Source organism: Bidens hawaiensis, unplaced genomic scaffold, assembly GCF_021521415.1.
Source record: "Bidens hawaiensis isolate Kalapana, Puna unplaced genomic scaffold, B.hawaiensis_p1.1 tig00038965_1, whole genome shotgun sequence".
NCBI lineage: Eukaryota > Viridiplantae > Streptophyta > Magnoliopsida > Asterales > Asteraceae > Bidens > Bidens hawaiensis.
Genome location: NW_027496832.1, coordinates 99,080 through 113,704, shown reverse-complemented (window position 1 = coordinate 113,704; position 14,625 = coordinate 99,080). Strand labels below are relative to the sequence as shown.

The following is a 14,625-nucleotide window of genomic DNA, read 5'->3' as shown; positions in this document are numbered from 1 at the left end:
TTAATAGTGATAGTTTTTCTCAATTTTGTTGAATCCTGTGTTTAATTATTCTCAATCGTTTGTTTTCATTTGTTGTCGGTAGCGAGAATCCACTCAATTTTTCGTAGATATGTGTGTTATATATTCTCAGTTTTATTGAATACAAAAATTTTGGTTATTCTGAATCAGTTGTCTTGTTTTGTTGTTGATATCCAAGCTTAATCTAGGGTTCATCGTTCGCATATTCAGGTATTGTATTTAATTTCCAGTTCATCATAATGTTGTTTAATCCGGGTATTATTACCAGTTCATAGATTAGGTAAATGGAAATTTTATTATAATCTTGGTATTGTTGATATTTAATTGAATTCAGCTTGCTGCTTGTTGAAGTTATTACCGGTTTATAAAAAAATCCAACTCGGTTTTTTCCTTTCTTTACATTAAAGTTGTATTTGTTGGATTATTGATTAGGTTAATTGAAAAACCTTTTAAACTTCATTATTTGAACAATGAGTCATTTGCATAATGTTATGTTCCCAGAGTTTAATATTAGCCAAAAGGAATATGGTATTACGGATTCAACTTCAGAACAATTGGCAACTCTGAAACTAGTATTCAGCAAAGCTGTAGAAGCCTACAAACCAACATACGTAAGTTGGATCACTAGGCATCCCAACCACTAATGACATACGTAAGTTGGATCACTAGGCATCCCAACCACTGATGGCACAGGCATAACATCTCAAGCTCCCGCCATTGCATCAATGCCTGTTCTGTCCATGGAAAGCAACAGTGTCCCTAGTAAATGTTTATTGTTTAACATGATTGATCCTGAGTTGGAGGTTGGTTTTGTAATTCCACATCTTACTTTCTGGAAATTATTTTATTATAGATTGCTTTCTGGAAATTAGGGATATAGTCATTAGACATTATCTGATGGCTCAGATATTTTATTCGGAATATTATAAGTTATAATTTCAAAACACAGGTATTTGAAACATTAAACGGGTATTCAAACATCGAGTTTTCAACATAATATTTTATTCAAAAGACTTCTGCTAAAAGAACGTAACTCTGGTATATTTGCAAAGCAGGTACCAACTATGGGTTACACGTCTAGGCCCTAAGTCAGGGTGTGACACCATGTATATGATCCAATGGATTCAGATGCTAACAAACCAGCACCAACTGTCACATTCCGGCAATGGTTATCAATAGCCGTAAAAGGCGCAAAAACCATCTTGTACCTATAAATATAACATAAAAATCAAACAATATGCAAAACAGCCGTAAAAATTTGAAAAGTTAAAACAAAAGTAAAAAGACACACTTATTAGTCTTAAAAGTGGCATCAAATGATATAATATCTCCAAATTCCAAATAATTCTTCTTTGAAATCTCATTAGCCCAAAACATACGAGCTAACTCACCATTATCGTTTACAGTGTATTCAAAAGAAAATTCATCACAACACCTTTTCTTTCCACTTAATCTTTGAACAACCATTTCAGCATCAAATTCACCAATAAAACAATTTAACCTTTGTTTAAAATTCTTACAATCATCTTTTGTAGTCACAACTTCCTCAAAACCTCCATACTTTGTCCTCAAAATATTAAATGCCTTAACTGGGCCCAAATTCAATGTTGACAGCTCATATATGATATCTTCTTGAACATGAGCTAACTTTCTATTTGATCAAACAAAATGCATATCAATTGCTTCTACCATTGCATGATACCTTCCACAAATTCGTTTATTTAATACTTCATACCAAACCCAGATTTCAAAAAGATTTGAGCTCTACAACCACACCGAATTGTTGGTCTCTTCCTCCTTTTATAATATGATATTTTTTAACTATCTTTATCAACCACTGAATCATAACTCTTTGGTGGTTTATGACCTTCTTTTGAACAAGTGAAATACTTAGACTTTAATATACCATCATTCATGTATGAACCTCCTTTACGAATACAAAAACTAGCTTTCTTTGTATATTCACAATAAAAATCATATGCATGATCAATAGACTAAAATACTATTCCTTTAATAGGTTTACAAGAAGCATTCACTTGTTGTACAACATCATCTGATGGAGGCTCTGATAAGATACATAAATACACAAAAACAGAAAGAAGTTAACACCTATTTAAAGTTAACACGTTCAGTACTTAACTAATACCTTTTTCTAATACGTTCTTAATAGACTATCTAAACTATTCTATACAGAACTATTTAAAGTTAACACGTTCACTACTTAACTAATCCGTTCAATTCTAATACGTTCTTAATAGACTATCTAAATTATTCTATACACACATATTTAAAGTTAACATGTTCAATACTTAACTATTTCGTTCAATTCTAATACGTTCTTCTAATATCGATCACCAGATTAACGATTACCAGATTTTTTCAGATAATTTTACCTCTAATCAAATCAAAATTACTTTACCGATTACAGAAATAGCAACTCGACTATCAATTCAACAAAAAAATAACTGAAAACAATAATAATACCAAAAAATTTAGAATATCAGATGTTTAACTTACTAAACAGCTATTCAAAAACATCAAAATTCTTTAAAATTAACCTAAAAATACTTACTTTGATGATCGTAATACATGGCGTTCGATAGACAAAAACTCGTAAACTTAATTCGTATAAGCCAAATCGTCAAAATCGTAATCTCAATTACTCAACACAAATGGTTTATGGGTTTTAATATAAAACAGAGTATAACAAAACGATTTCTAAAATTAGTAGCGCGGTTAAATTTTTAAATGATGTTGAAAGACAATTATACCCTTATGTACAGTTACGATATCAGATTATGAAAAATTACAATCTACGTTCCACATCCTCGCGTACGTAATGTACGATAACCTATTAATATATCGAATCCTTTATATATATATATATATATATATATATATATATATATATATATATATATATATAATATTTATAGAATAAATATGTGAAGTTGCAAAACTACCCTCATTTGTCTTGCACATGACCGGATTTAACGAGAAAACTTAGCTAGGTTAAGGCCAAAGGACATAACGTGATATAGTTTTTAAATATAAAGACTGTTTTATGTCATTAAGTTTGCTAAAAGACAACAATTGAAAAAACGTACAAACATAAATGACTAGTTTTGTTATTCTGTCTTTACATATTGTACAGACTAAATGTTTTGTCTCATGTATTTCCAAAAATATAATTAGATTCCTTTTGTAAACATGTTCATTGAATAACTCGAATCTGGTTACCCTTTATCAGAAAAGGTCCAAGTATTTTTCAAAACAATGACCAGAGTGTGAAAATCTGTAAGCGTTAAAACCTCAATGTATAATCCAAAAGTATGAGTAGATCTTTTCTCTAGGCCTTCTATATTGTCTTCTAGGTGTTTGTGAAAGTATACATCACATATGTCTATTACATATGTCTATTAACTATGCTAATCGAGTAAATGTGTTAAAAGGCTTGAATACAAAAGCCATGTTTAGAACCTAACGTGCAAGTGAATTAGTAGTAAACGGGCTACATTGTTGACTTCATTTCAACCCCACAGCCTGCTAACCGCAAAATTAACCAAAACAAGAAGTTTTATCACTTTTTATATGATATTTAAGTTTTGAAAAACTTGGAAAGTGCAATTTGGTCAACCCTAGATCAGTCTTTTTCAAAGTCATCAATTTTTTTTTTTTTTTGCCACAATTGTAATTTTGAAGTTAAAACTTGGCTTACCATACAAATAAATTAACTCATGACTTTAATCAAGTTCCATGAATATAATGTGGCTACAATCCATTTGACAACACAAGACTTTTTTGTCTTGAGATAGTCGTGTGATGTAATGTCACAAAAACGGTTAAACTTTGATAGACACGTCTATGAAATATTGGCTTCTTTTCTAACCATCTAGAATAGGTTAGGGAGGAATATGCATAGATGGGTCATAAATATATATGGAACCAGATAAACACTAGACCATGGCTAACATCCTTACATTGTGTCAAGACCTTGGTTATCCCTAAGGGAACTTGCACTCCATTTTTCACTCTTAACAAGACCAAATGACTTGACCAAAACCTTAAATGCTAAAAGGTACAAATGCAATTAGTCAATTATTGATACTGTCTGACAGCCAGCATTGGTTAAGTTATCTCTCATGTTTCTCTCTTATTATGCTGACAGCTAAGACTTGTCCTTTAGCAAGCTAACAAGTGTTGACAGTTTGAAAAACCTGAGCATGATAACTGTTGATGTTCTGCATCCACGCTCAATTTCTTAATGAAGCATAGAGCTGGAAAGATGGGTGAGTTAGGTAGCATGTCAAAACAGGGCTGGGTGCCATTTTGTTATGGGTCGGGATGACCCGATACGCTTTTATAATATAGAAATTAGTTTAGGGTGTTGTGAGTGGATGAGAGAGAAATACAGTGATTTTTCTGTAAATTTGAAAAGTTACTGTTCATCCCATGTAAATTTTTAATATTTGTTAAAAGTGGTTGTGAATGAATGAGAGGGAAAATGGAATAATAAACGTAATATTATTTAATTAAAAATGAGAGAAAATATAGTGTTTTTAGTGTAATTTTGGATTTAAAGATAGGAGAAGGAATGAGAATACCCTAAGAGTATTCCCAACCCATTCCTTACCCTATATCCATATATATCATATAATTACACTAAAAATCACTGTTTTTTCTCTCTTCTGTTTAATTAAATAATACTTTTTATACCTTTATCATTATATTTTCTCTTTCCTCCACTCATAACCACTTTTAGAAAATATTAAAAAATTATACGGTATGAACAGCAAATCCCCAAATTTAACTTTCCCCTATAACATTTTCTCTCCTCTACTCACAACCACTCATAACCATTCCATATAATTTACAAATCCCCCTCACAAAAATATAGGAAATGGACCAGAGCATTCTCATCCAACCCCTCATTTAATGTGGGGTGTTTTTATAATTTAGGGAGTGATTCAGGGTGTTGTCAGTGAAGTGTTTTTATATTTTAGAAAAAGTAGTGATTTTTCTGTATATTTGAAAAGTTATTGTTCATCCCCTATAATTTTTTAATATATTTTGAGAGTGACTGTGAGTAAAGGAAAGAGAAAAAGTAATGATAAAAGGTATAAAAAGTATTATTTAATTGAAATAGAGAGAGAAAATGTAGTGAGTTTTAGTGTAATTTTTAGTTTAGGGATAGAGGGTGGGATAAGAATGCTCTAAGGAGGGTTAATAAGCAATCCCAATTCCCAAACACCCCCTCAATTGAGGTTATAAGCAACCAATTTTGGCCTGTTCATAGATAACCGGGTTGAAAATAACACCTCTATAATATCCAATGAGTTTGCATAGGCCCAATTCTTTCACATTTAATGTACTTTTTTTAGACCCATTTGATCTGTTTAGTTTTAGCTAAACTTTACACATTTTCCAAGTTAGAGCTTAAAAATAACCCAAGGCATACAAGCGGAGATCGTTTTGGTGATTCTTTATTTGATAATGTTTTAGGTAATGATTCATTAGACTAACTAGTATATGGGTTCTTGATTTCTTACAAGTCAACCATCTCGAAATCATCTGACTTTTGATTTCATTGTTCTGATAATAGTACGACTTTTCTACCAAAAGTTCAAGGCAAGCTCACCAATTATAGGTGACGTGTCAAAATGGGTTCTTGATTTCTTACAAGGCAAGCTCACCAATTAAGGGTGATGTGTCAGAACGGGCTAATTCTGAACTTTTATAACAAGTATGTGGCGGAACCATAACTTTTTATTTAGGGTCGCCATAAGGTTTTATTTATTTTCTACGGACTACAATTGGAAGTCCAACTCATGTTTTTATTAAAAACACACACACACACACAGATTTCTATGTCTAACAACCAACAGACTGCTTATTTCTGTTCTTGATCATCGACAGCAGACCCTCGGACCACTGCCCCTGTGGGTATGCCTGCATATGCCACGTTCTGTGAGAGACACGATCTCCCTCATACAACAGCTACAATTTTTTTTTGCAAGATAAAAGTAATAAACTAAGTTTCATATACATATGCATCCACACCATACTGTTGGGGAACCGAATGAAAGAAATTTAACTTCATAACTACCTTATAATATAATAATATAATATTAATAATAGGCTTGCCACATAAATTCCAAATATTATTAGCCTAAAACCACTACACAAATACTTCCTATAAACAGAAACCAACTAATGTTTTAATACACCTGTTGAGGAGTGGTGTGACCTTGAAGAATTTCTCTAAGGTAGTCCAGCTGCTCATGACTCCCTTGAAGTTCTTCCCACTACACAAAAGAAAATAAATCAAATTAAACATATTTACCCTTAAACCCTAAAACATTGAAAAATCTCACCTTCTGGTGAGACACCGATACAAGCTTCCAGCCAGCAGCTTCAAGGTACCGTCTTTTCAACACCGTATGTCCTAATGGGTTTCCTGTACACAAACAAATGAATTTCAGTTTATAACAAATACCGATAGTTAAAACATAAGGGTCCAAGAAATACAAAGAACCTAAATTTCTTGAAAAATGTGACGGCCCATCAATCTCCAATGCAACTTTTAGATCAACCAAAGCCGCATCCAGTGTGTATCCGTCCACGACATACTCACGTGTCCAATCAAGACCAGTGCCCACAAGAAGCCGAGCGACTTCTTTCTGAAACGAAGACGTAATCTTTTGATTAAACCGTGAAGTCCTTCCGGCCCGGATAACTTTCTCCTCAATCTCACTTTTAAGACACAAATCCAAATGCGGGTACTCGAGTTTCAGACACTGGTTCACTAACTGCACCTGAGTAGCAAACATAATGTCCTCCCTATACTGCTCGAGCATACGTTCATCCTCAAATCGAGTCAACATTTTCCAGATATTGGAAAAGAAGACTCGGTCCAGTTGACCAAGAACCGCACACGACCACGATATGTTTCCAAGTTGATCCCTATTGAAATCAAGAACGGGTGCCACATCATCAAGAGATGCAAATAATGGGCCCACAGGCTCATATAAAGAAGCAAAAGCCCATAACAATTGAGCAAGTTCTTGTTCTTGGAAAGTATGAATAATAACCGAAGCCCATTTCGACAATTCTTGAAACAGATCCGGTGCAGCATGCTGCATTGATGCAAACGCGCCAGCAATATTAGCAACATTTTGTGAGTTGAATTGGTCAACCTTGGTCAACGCCACCTCTGCCACCCGATCCATCTCGGACACATAAAGAAGCTCACCCCCGATCTTGGACAGGGCCCACGCGATATTCGACATGCCTTGAGCAGAACATTCCGGAAGAACCATCATGGCCATGCCTATAATCATACACATCTCTCGTCGCCGTGCAAACGCAAGCCGGTGAGTTCGTGTCATTGACACTTTCTCCATATTCTTAGCAATACGATGGACCGCGGTGGCGAGATTTAATGGAGATAGAGGTGAGGGACTCAAACCTTTCCCGACCGCCATTATCATCTCTGATGTCACCTCCAATACTTCCTCCGCAGTCTGTGCTTCCACTATTTCTCTGTTCAAGTTGACCTCTTTCATTCGGTCAGTTGCCCCGCTGACCGAGAACTGAGATAGCTTCTCAACAAACGCTTCCCTGGTTTTCTCCTTCTTTTCTAGAAACATCCCGCCTGCTAGAGTACTCATACGTGCTTTAAGTTCATCTGCATCGTCCATAAAGTTTTCAATATTAACTTCAACTTGTTCACCATCAGATTCAAAATCCAAATCTTTGGTGGCGGACTTTTTCTTGTTGATAACTGATTTCTTCTTCTTGTTTTTCTTGGTTTTACGTTTAGCGGTTACAAGTTCTTCCATTGCACTGGTCAAACCTCGGGTTTGAATAGACCTGAGTGCAGACTTCCTTGCTCTCACACACCAGTCTGTGGAGTCGGTTTCTTCAAGCAATTCGGATCTTTCTTTTTGTTTTATGTTGTTTAGAGGACGAGGGTCAATCTCTCCTAGAAATTCTCCTTTCCAATCCAAATTAGACTCTAACGGTTCACCTTCTTCATCATCATCAACCACTCTTATAGCCCGAAAATCTTTATTCGTGTGAACGCCAACAATATAATAACAAGTCTTTCTTGGAAGATGGTATGGCCTTTGATTAGGGAATGAAAAAACAGAATCTTTAAAGTGTACGGGTACAGGGGTTCTGACAGAGTTCAAGCATAAGGGTCCGGGTGAATTTAGCATAGCCATGTATTTAGGCTTCTTTCTCTGGTGTGGGTTAGGTATGAGACCAGAATTTGTTTATAATGATGACTAAGTAGAGTAGCTGCTGCTGCACATGAACATGAAGACATTTTTACAATTACAAACAACTACTCATGTGCATATTTAATCTTAATCGGGTATGGGTTAAAATATTGATATGAGTTCGTTTTTCAAAATCAAACAAATTATATGCTAACGATCAAATTTATATTACCTGACTTACTAAGTCTGGATTCGAAAAGGAGAACTGCCGTAAGCTGTCGCCGGCGATATGTGTTGGGCAGAGGGTCAGATAACGTTTACTGTGTGCTTCAAACAACTGATGACTGTTGGCAGTTCCAGACCCTAAAGTTTACTGTTGCCGCTTCAGACACTCAACTTATCCACTATATGCAGTTCAAACCCTCAACTCAGGTTATCACTACTTGCAGTGTACCCCGACGTTTTGGGGCCCCACACCACATGACCACAGCGCCCTACTACGTTTGGTCTAATATAGTAATAAAATTAAGAATAAGTTTCCTTTTAATGGCTAACTTGGATCACTAGCAGACCACTGACTCACGCGCTCATCTTCATTCCCCGAATACCAAAAACAACTCTCAGGAGAAAATCTGCTGGCCAACCTGAACCCCCGTTTTAATTGCAGGTTGGATTTAAGCACAACACCTCCCTTTTTTTTAATTTAAAGTCTTTGAGTGTATGTATTATAATTAAAAGAGCCCATGAATCCATGATCAGAGGTGCACAAATCGGGTATTAGAAAAACCTAGGTTCAGGTATGATTGGATATTAGAAAATCGGGCATTAGCAATACCCGGGTCGGGTTCGGGTATTGGCTTGAAAACCATACCCTATGTACTGGGTCCAGGCCGGGTATTTAACCGGGTCTTCAATACCCGAGTATTTGAATACCCTATTTTCAGGTATTGAAAAAACCTATTTTCCGGATATTTGAATACCATACTTCTGAGTATTTGAATATCCTAACTCCATTTTTTGTTCATACAAACTTCAAAGATTATTTTTCAACAAGATAAAAGATAAAATTCTTATTTTCGTAAAGTAAAATAAGGAAAAAAAAAAAGATCTTCTTCTCGTCATATATAATTCAAATCTATTAAATATAGAATTTTTTATCTTTCTATATCTTACGATAATCCTATTTTGACTAAGAATCCCTACTGGATGGGATTCTAACAAACCCTTCAATATAATTCAATATAAATAGAATCTAACTAAGTAGAATCTAATTCATTTTTAATAAGCTTTTTGCTTAATAAATGAAATTCGAAGACAAGAGCAAAAAATGAAGAAAAAAATATCTCATCCATATCCTTTCAAATCCTTCATGTAGAAAGATAAAAAACTATATTATATACTCACTTAGATTTCAAACATATATAAACAACTAAACAACAATATAAAAAACATAGATTTATATATATATTTTTAATTCAAGATGGCACAAAAACATAGATAGTTCTAATCCTTCCGGATAAAAGTTAAAGCCACTAAATCATCTTTGATGAAGTTGATCATCTTTATTTAGTCTCTCAGGTCCTGAGTTCCAATTGTCTTTTCAAAAAGTCTTCGACTCGAGCCGCTTGGCATGATTTCACATGTTGATTCAAAATCGTTATTGAATCCGACCTCAACATAGAACCACAATAAACATATCGAGCTTTCGTTGGACCGGACGACATTTTACATACCTCGAAATGAACTCAAAAGACAAAAGGTGCTGGCTCTAAACAATTATCTAGATATATTTCTCTGAAAAAGATCCTTTGGACTTTGGAGAACGGAAGATCATCTATGGGCAGCCATACAGTCACAAACATTAATATCCGGGTTTGCAAAAAACCTGGTTTGGGTATGCAAAAAAACCCGGGTTTCCGGTATAACTAGAACCGGGTTTCGGGTTTCTAGTATAACTAGAACTGGGTTTCGGGTTTAGGGTATAACTAGAACTGGGTTTCGGGTTTAGGGTATAACTAGAATCGGGTTTCGGGTATTATTGGACTTAGATCAGGTTCGGGTTTCAGCACTGAAAGTCATACGCTATCCATACCCTACGGGTAGGGTCGGTTTCAGGTTCGGATATTCCTAATTCAAAACCCTCATTCCATTTCCATTTCCATTTCCATTTCCATCTTCCATTCAATCCATCACCATTACCAATGGCCGGAGGTCGATTCCTTGAGCTTCTCAAAAAGTACGGCAAAGTGGCTTTAGTCGTCCACTGCTCCGTCTCCGCCGCATCCATCACCGGACTCTACGTCGCCATCAAGAACAACGTCGACGTCGAATCCGCCTTGGACAAAGTCCGGTTCAACCAACTCCAATCCGTCTTCGGTCCAAAGCAAGAAATGGATCAGGAAATCGTCGCCGACGTGGCCAAATCCAAGAACCGGACGGCGGAGCTGGCGGCGTCCAGCGGCGGAGCGTTGGCGTTGGCGGTGCTTTGTAATAAAGCCTTGTTTCCGGTGAGAGTTCCGGTTACGATTGCTCTTACGCCTCCGATTGCTAGGTTTTTAGCCAGGAGAAGGATTATTGGTAATAGTATGTGATGAATTTTGATTTTTAGGGCAAATGATTTAGCAGTATTAAGTTATAGTTATATGAACTGGTTATTGCTGTAACTTATAGAGTTTAGTGGATTAATAATAAGCAATTCCACATTTTCTCAACTTATTTGTTTCAAGATGAATGGCATACTGTATTCTTAATTAGTCAGTTTGTGGCTTATCAACATTGGTCATTTGATTATGTATGCTTATTTAGGTTAAATTTGCCTGCCAATCTTTTGTTTATGATTAGAAGCTTGTTTTCTTGTATGAGATATAATCGGGGTTAAATTCATGTTTTAGTGCTGTTTGGGAATTGGGATTTTGCTAATTTAAGCAGTTTAACGATTATGCTTATGTCTTGTAAGTTTTACATACACTAAGCATAACGAGATTGAACTAACCAATCTCAAACTGCTTGCTGAAAACAACTCGTTTCACCTAAAAATAAGTAGGCAAACATGATCTATCATCTTCATTGAAACAATTAATAAAAACGCAGATAAGATGTTAAAGCGAATACAGATTTCTTCTTTACTCTTTTGTTCTTCACAAAATCGATGTAGCAAGCCAGTTTTAGTATTTATGTATGTGTTGATTTAGATGTGATTGACAGATATCTTGGATTTTTGCTTACTTTTCGGGCCTTCTTGATCGGAAAACGGTAAGTGCCATAACTTATTTTCGGGTCAGCTCTATGCTTATACAACAAGTTTGTTTCTCGAGTGTGTGCATTTCTTATAATGCCACTTTTTCATGCTTAAATGATGTTTAAAAAAATTTTGATGATGTCTACAAACATGTAAGTTATATGGTTATGAGTTGGGTTTGTGAATGAAAATCACTTATGGTATGGTTTTAGTATTTCTTGGACCATACCGGTTGACTTTTGAGGTTTGACCTTGCTATTTTCTTCAAGTTGATCTTTGTATGTTTACCTGCATTAGCAGATTCGAGTTATATATTTTTTTTCACAGTACTAGTTTCGACAGATTAGGAGGCTTAAAACCAATTTAAAAGTTAGGCTTCTTATTTAGTCACACAAAAGAAAATTTGATTTTTAACGTCGGTTTCTTTTTAGTTTTTATATCTAATTTCTTGTGATTTTTTAAAACGGCTAACTCACTCTCAACAGAGAGTGTTGCAGAGACATCTTTATATTTAGGGGTGTGCATTTCGTTAAACCCGGCCCATGCTGAGCAATACCCGACCCGGACCGGAAACCCGAAAAACTTAAAAACAAGAACCGAAGACCAGACCTATAGGAAGCAATCGGTCTCGGTTTTATGTCGGTTATTAGAACTCGGGTAAGATGCGGAGACATCAATTGCATACCAATTTGGGTAATAATTGGATCAAGTTCATGTTGTATGTCATTAAATTGAAGTCGTTAGCTGTTACACGACATGAAAAGAGGAAACCTCCGGCCGGTGATCAAAGTGGAATGTTTCAATGGAGGTTTCATGGATGCTGCGTGGTTGTAGCGTAATGACAAGGATGATAGGGTTTGCTTTGGAGAAAAAGAAAACTTAAAATAAAATGAAGTTAGCAAATGGTAGCGATACGTGTGCTGAAGTGTAAAGATTAAACAAATTAAAAAAAATAGAATACTTAACGGTAAAAGTAAAGTTGATAGGACACACTAAACTAGAGTTAAATATAGCTTAACGTCCATATAAAGCATTCACAATCACTTCAAGTCCGTTAAATCTTTTTCACATCCAAAGTCTCTTTCTTCTTCATGTAAACTTCAACTTTTTACTGTTCTTATCGTCATTTTTTGCCCCATCCATGGCATACTCGGGTTGGTTTTTTGGGTCCTAAGACCGATACCTGACCCGAAACTGAAATTGGAAAAATATACTACCCGATGAAGAACCGAACGTAATATTTCGGGTCTAGGTTTCGGTCTTTTTGGTCCAGGCTCTCGGGTTTTTCGGTCCGGCCCTAATTATGTACACCCCTATTTATATCGCTTTTTGTTACCACTATGATGCTTTTTTTTCCAAGGGTAACATGCTGAAACTATTCATAATGTTTTTTCTTCGTTTCGTGACATTACTAAGAATAACTTCTTTTTTACTGTGAGAGAAATCTTTGACGAAATGAATATCATATGATACTACTCGATTCAAAGGGTTCTTCTTTTTTGATATCTAATCTATCTAACTATACTAATAAAAGAATATAATAAGGATGATGTGGTAATCTCACATTCATTTTTTTTATAATCTCTATTTTCATTCATCCTACATATCCATGGGTTATGGGGCAAAACCATTTTGGCAAATGGGTTATAATTTTCTTTCTAATTCTCCAACCTCTCATCTCATGTAGTGTATCTATCCATGGGTCATGGGTCAAAATTATTTTGGCGAATGGGCTATTAATTTCCTTTCTAATTCTTTCTCATCTTATTTATCCTACATATCCATGGGTCATGGGTCAAAAAATTTTAAAAAAGGGAAAATTCCCAAATAAGCATTTATTAACACAAAATTCTAGTTTTAGGTATCATTTGCAAAACATTTCAAAAATAGGTATTGTAAACTAGTCGTGACGAGTAGTTTGTAGAAACCAATTCGAGCTTGCCATGTGTCCTTAAACTAACCGTAACGAGCACGTTCACTAATCAATTACTCGTCACGACTAAATAAGTTTCATACCTCGTAATCAACGCCCACGAGTAATTTATAAGTTCTTTAGTCACAACGAGTAGATTATAAGGTTAAACTAGTCGCGACGAGTTAACTACTAATAAACTACTCGTGTAGGGAATGTAAACCAGATAAACTAGTCGTCGTGACTAAAAGATTTATAAATAACTTGTGGGCGTTGATTACGATGCATGAAACTTATTTAGTCGTAACGAGTAATTGATTAGTGAATGTGCTCGTTACGGTTAGTTTAAGGACACATGACAACTTTTAATTGGTTCTACAAACTACTCGTCACGACTAGTTTATAATACATATTTCTGGAATTTTTTACAAATGATACCTAAAATAAGAACTTTGTTTTCATAAATACTTATTTTGAGAATTTAAAAAGTGGCTTATAATTTTCCTTCTAATTCCTTAATCACTTATCTCATTAATCATAGATATTCATGGGTAACGGGTTAAAACAATTTTCGCAAATGTTGTATATAAAGAGATTTTTTTGAATTTGTAAATTTGAGATTTTAAACTTTTTATTATTTGTACTATGTATTTTATTTTCTTTTTACCTTTATGCAATGTTGCAAAAGTCGCTAGGCGGATCCTAGGCGTCCGACTGTGGAGTTGGGAGTAGTCGGAGTACTCGGGGAGTACTCGGACATGGTAATTATAATGAAAATTAATTTTTGGACATTATATATTTGTCAAAATAAGCATAATTCACGTCAAAAGGGTACTCTAGCTGGCTCAGCAACTTTTGAATGACTTTTAACTGACTTTTAGAGAACCCTAGCCCGCCTAGCCTGACTTTTGACCGCCTAGCCCAACTTTTGATGGCCTAGCCCGACTTTTTGTCCGACTTTTTACCAACTTTTAGAAATTTCTAGCCTGACTAGCCTGACTTTTGACCACCTAGCTCGACTAGTCTGAATTTTGACCGACTTTGACCGCCTCCGACTAATCCAGGCCGACTTGGAAAATGTCTCCAAGGTAGGGGTCCGAGGACCAACTAGTCGGCCTTGGAATCCGACTTTTACAACACTGCCTTTATGTTTGTTCATTTCTTTCGAATATCAGACTTTATTAATTTTTATTATTTAAAAAATCTCGTGTAATGTACGGGTTTAAAAGTTA

At 35.2% G+C, this 14,625-nt stretch overlaps 2 protein-coding genes and 1 pseudogene across 3 annotated transcripts; 1 reads left to right on the top strand and 2 right to left on the bottom strand.

Annotated features, from left to right (window-relative positions):
- Positions 1 to 1,102: 1,102 nt before the first annotated feature.
- On the bottom strand, positions 1,103 to 4,162 carry LOC143590695 (protein FAR1-RELATED SEQUENCE 5-like). The gene is made up of 4 exons (XM_077071098.1): positions 4,135 to 4,162; positions 3,999 to 4,089; positions 1,310 to 1,669; positions 1,103 to 1,226 (listed from the first exon to the last, which is right to left on the bottom strand). Exons 1-4 carry the CDS (start codon positions 4,160 to 4,162, stop codon positions 1,103 to 1,105), a joined length of 603 nt encoding a protein of 200 aa, XP_076927213.1.
- Positions 4,163 to 6,236: 2,074 nt separating this feature from the next.
- LOC143590694 (RAP domain-containing protein, chloroplastic pseudogene) lies at positions 6,237 to 8,246 on the bottom strand (annotated as a pseudogene). Its single transcript, XR_013145520.1, has 3 exons — positions 6,554 to 8,246; positions 6,393 to 6,475; positions 6,237 to 6,323 (listed from the first exon to the last, which is right to left on the bottom strand). The product of XR_013145520.1 is annotated as an RAP domain-containing protein, chloroplastic pseudogene (transcript).
- A 2,197-nt stretch (positions 8,247 to 10,443) lies between these two features.
- Positions 10,444 to 10,842, top strand: LOC143590698 (uncharacterized). The gene has a single exon (XM_077071100.1). The coding sequence runs from the start codon at positions 10,445 to 10,447 to the stop codon at positions 10,832 to 10,834; it is 390 nt and encodes a 129-aa protein (XP_076927215.1). The 5' UTR covers position 10,444; the 3' UTR covers positions 10,835 to 10,842.
- Positions 10,843 to 14,625: the final 3,783 nt, after the last annotated feature.

What these genes read in the sequence shown, in the direction of transcription:
- LOC143590698 (XM_077071100.1), top strand. Translation starts at nt 10,445, where the DNA reads ATGGCCGGAGGTCGATTCCTTGAGCTTCTCAAAAAGTACGGCAAAGTG.
- LOC143590695 (XM_077071098.1), bottom strand. Translation starts at nt 4,162, where the DNA reads ATGAGAGATAACTTAACCAATGCTGGCT. An exon ending in TAACTTAACCAATGCTGGCT is followed by an intron (nt 4,090 to 4,134) that starts GTCAGACAGTAT and finishes TGTACCTTTTAG; the next exon opens with CATTTAAGGTTTTGGTCAAG. An exon ending in AACCAAGGTCTTGACACAAT is followed by an intron (nt 1,670 to 3,998) that starts GTAAGGATGTTA and finishes TTGATCAAATAG; the next exon opens with AAAGTTAGCTCATGTTCAAG.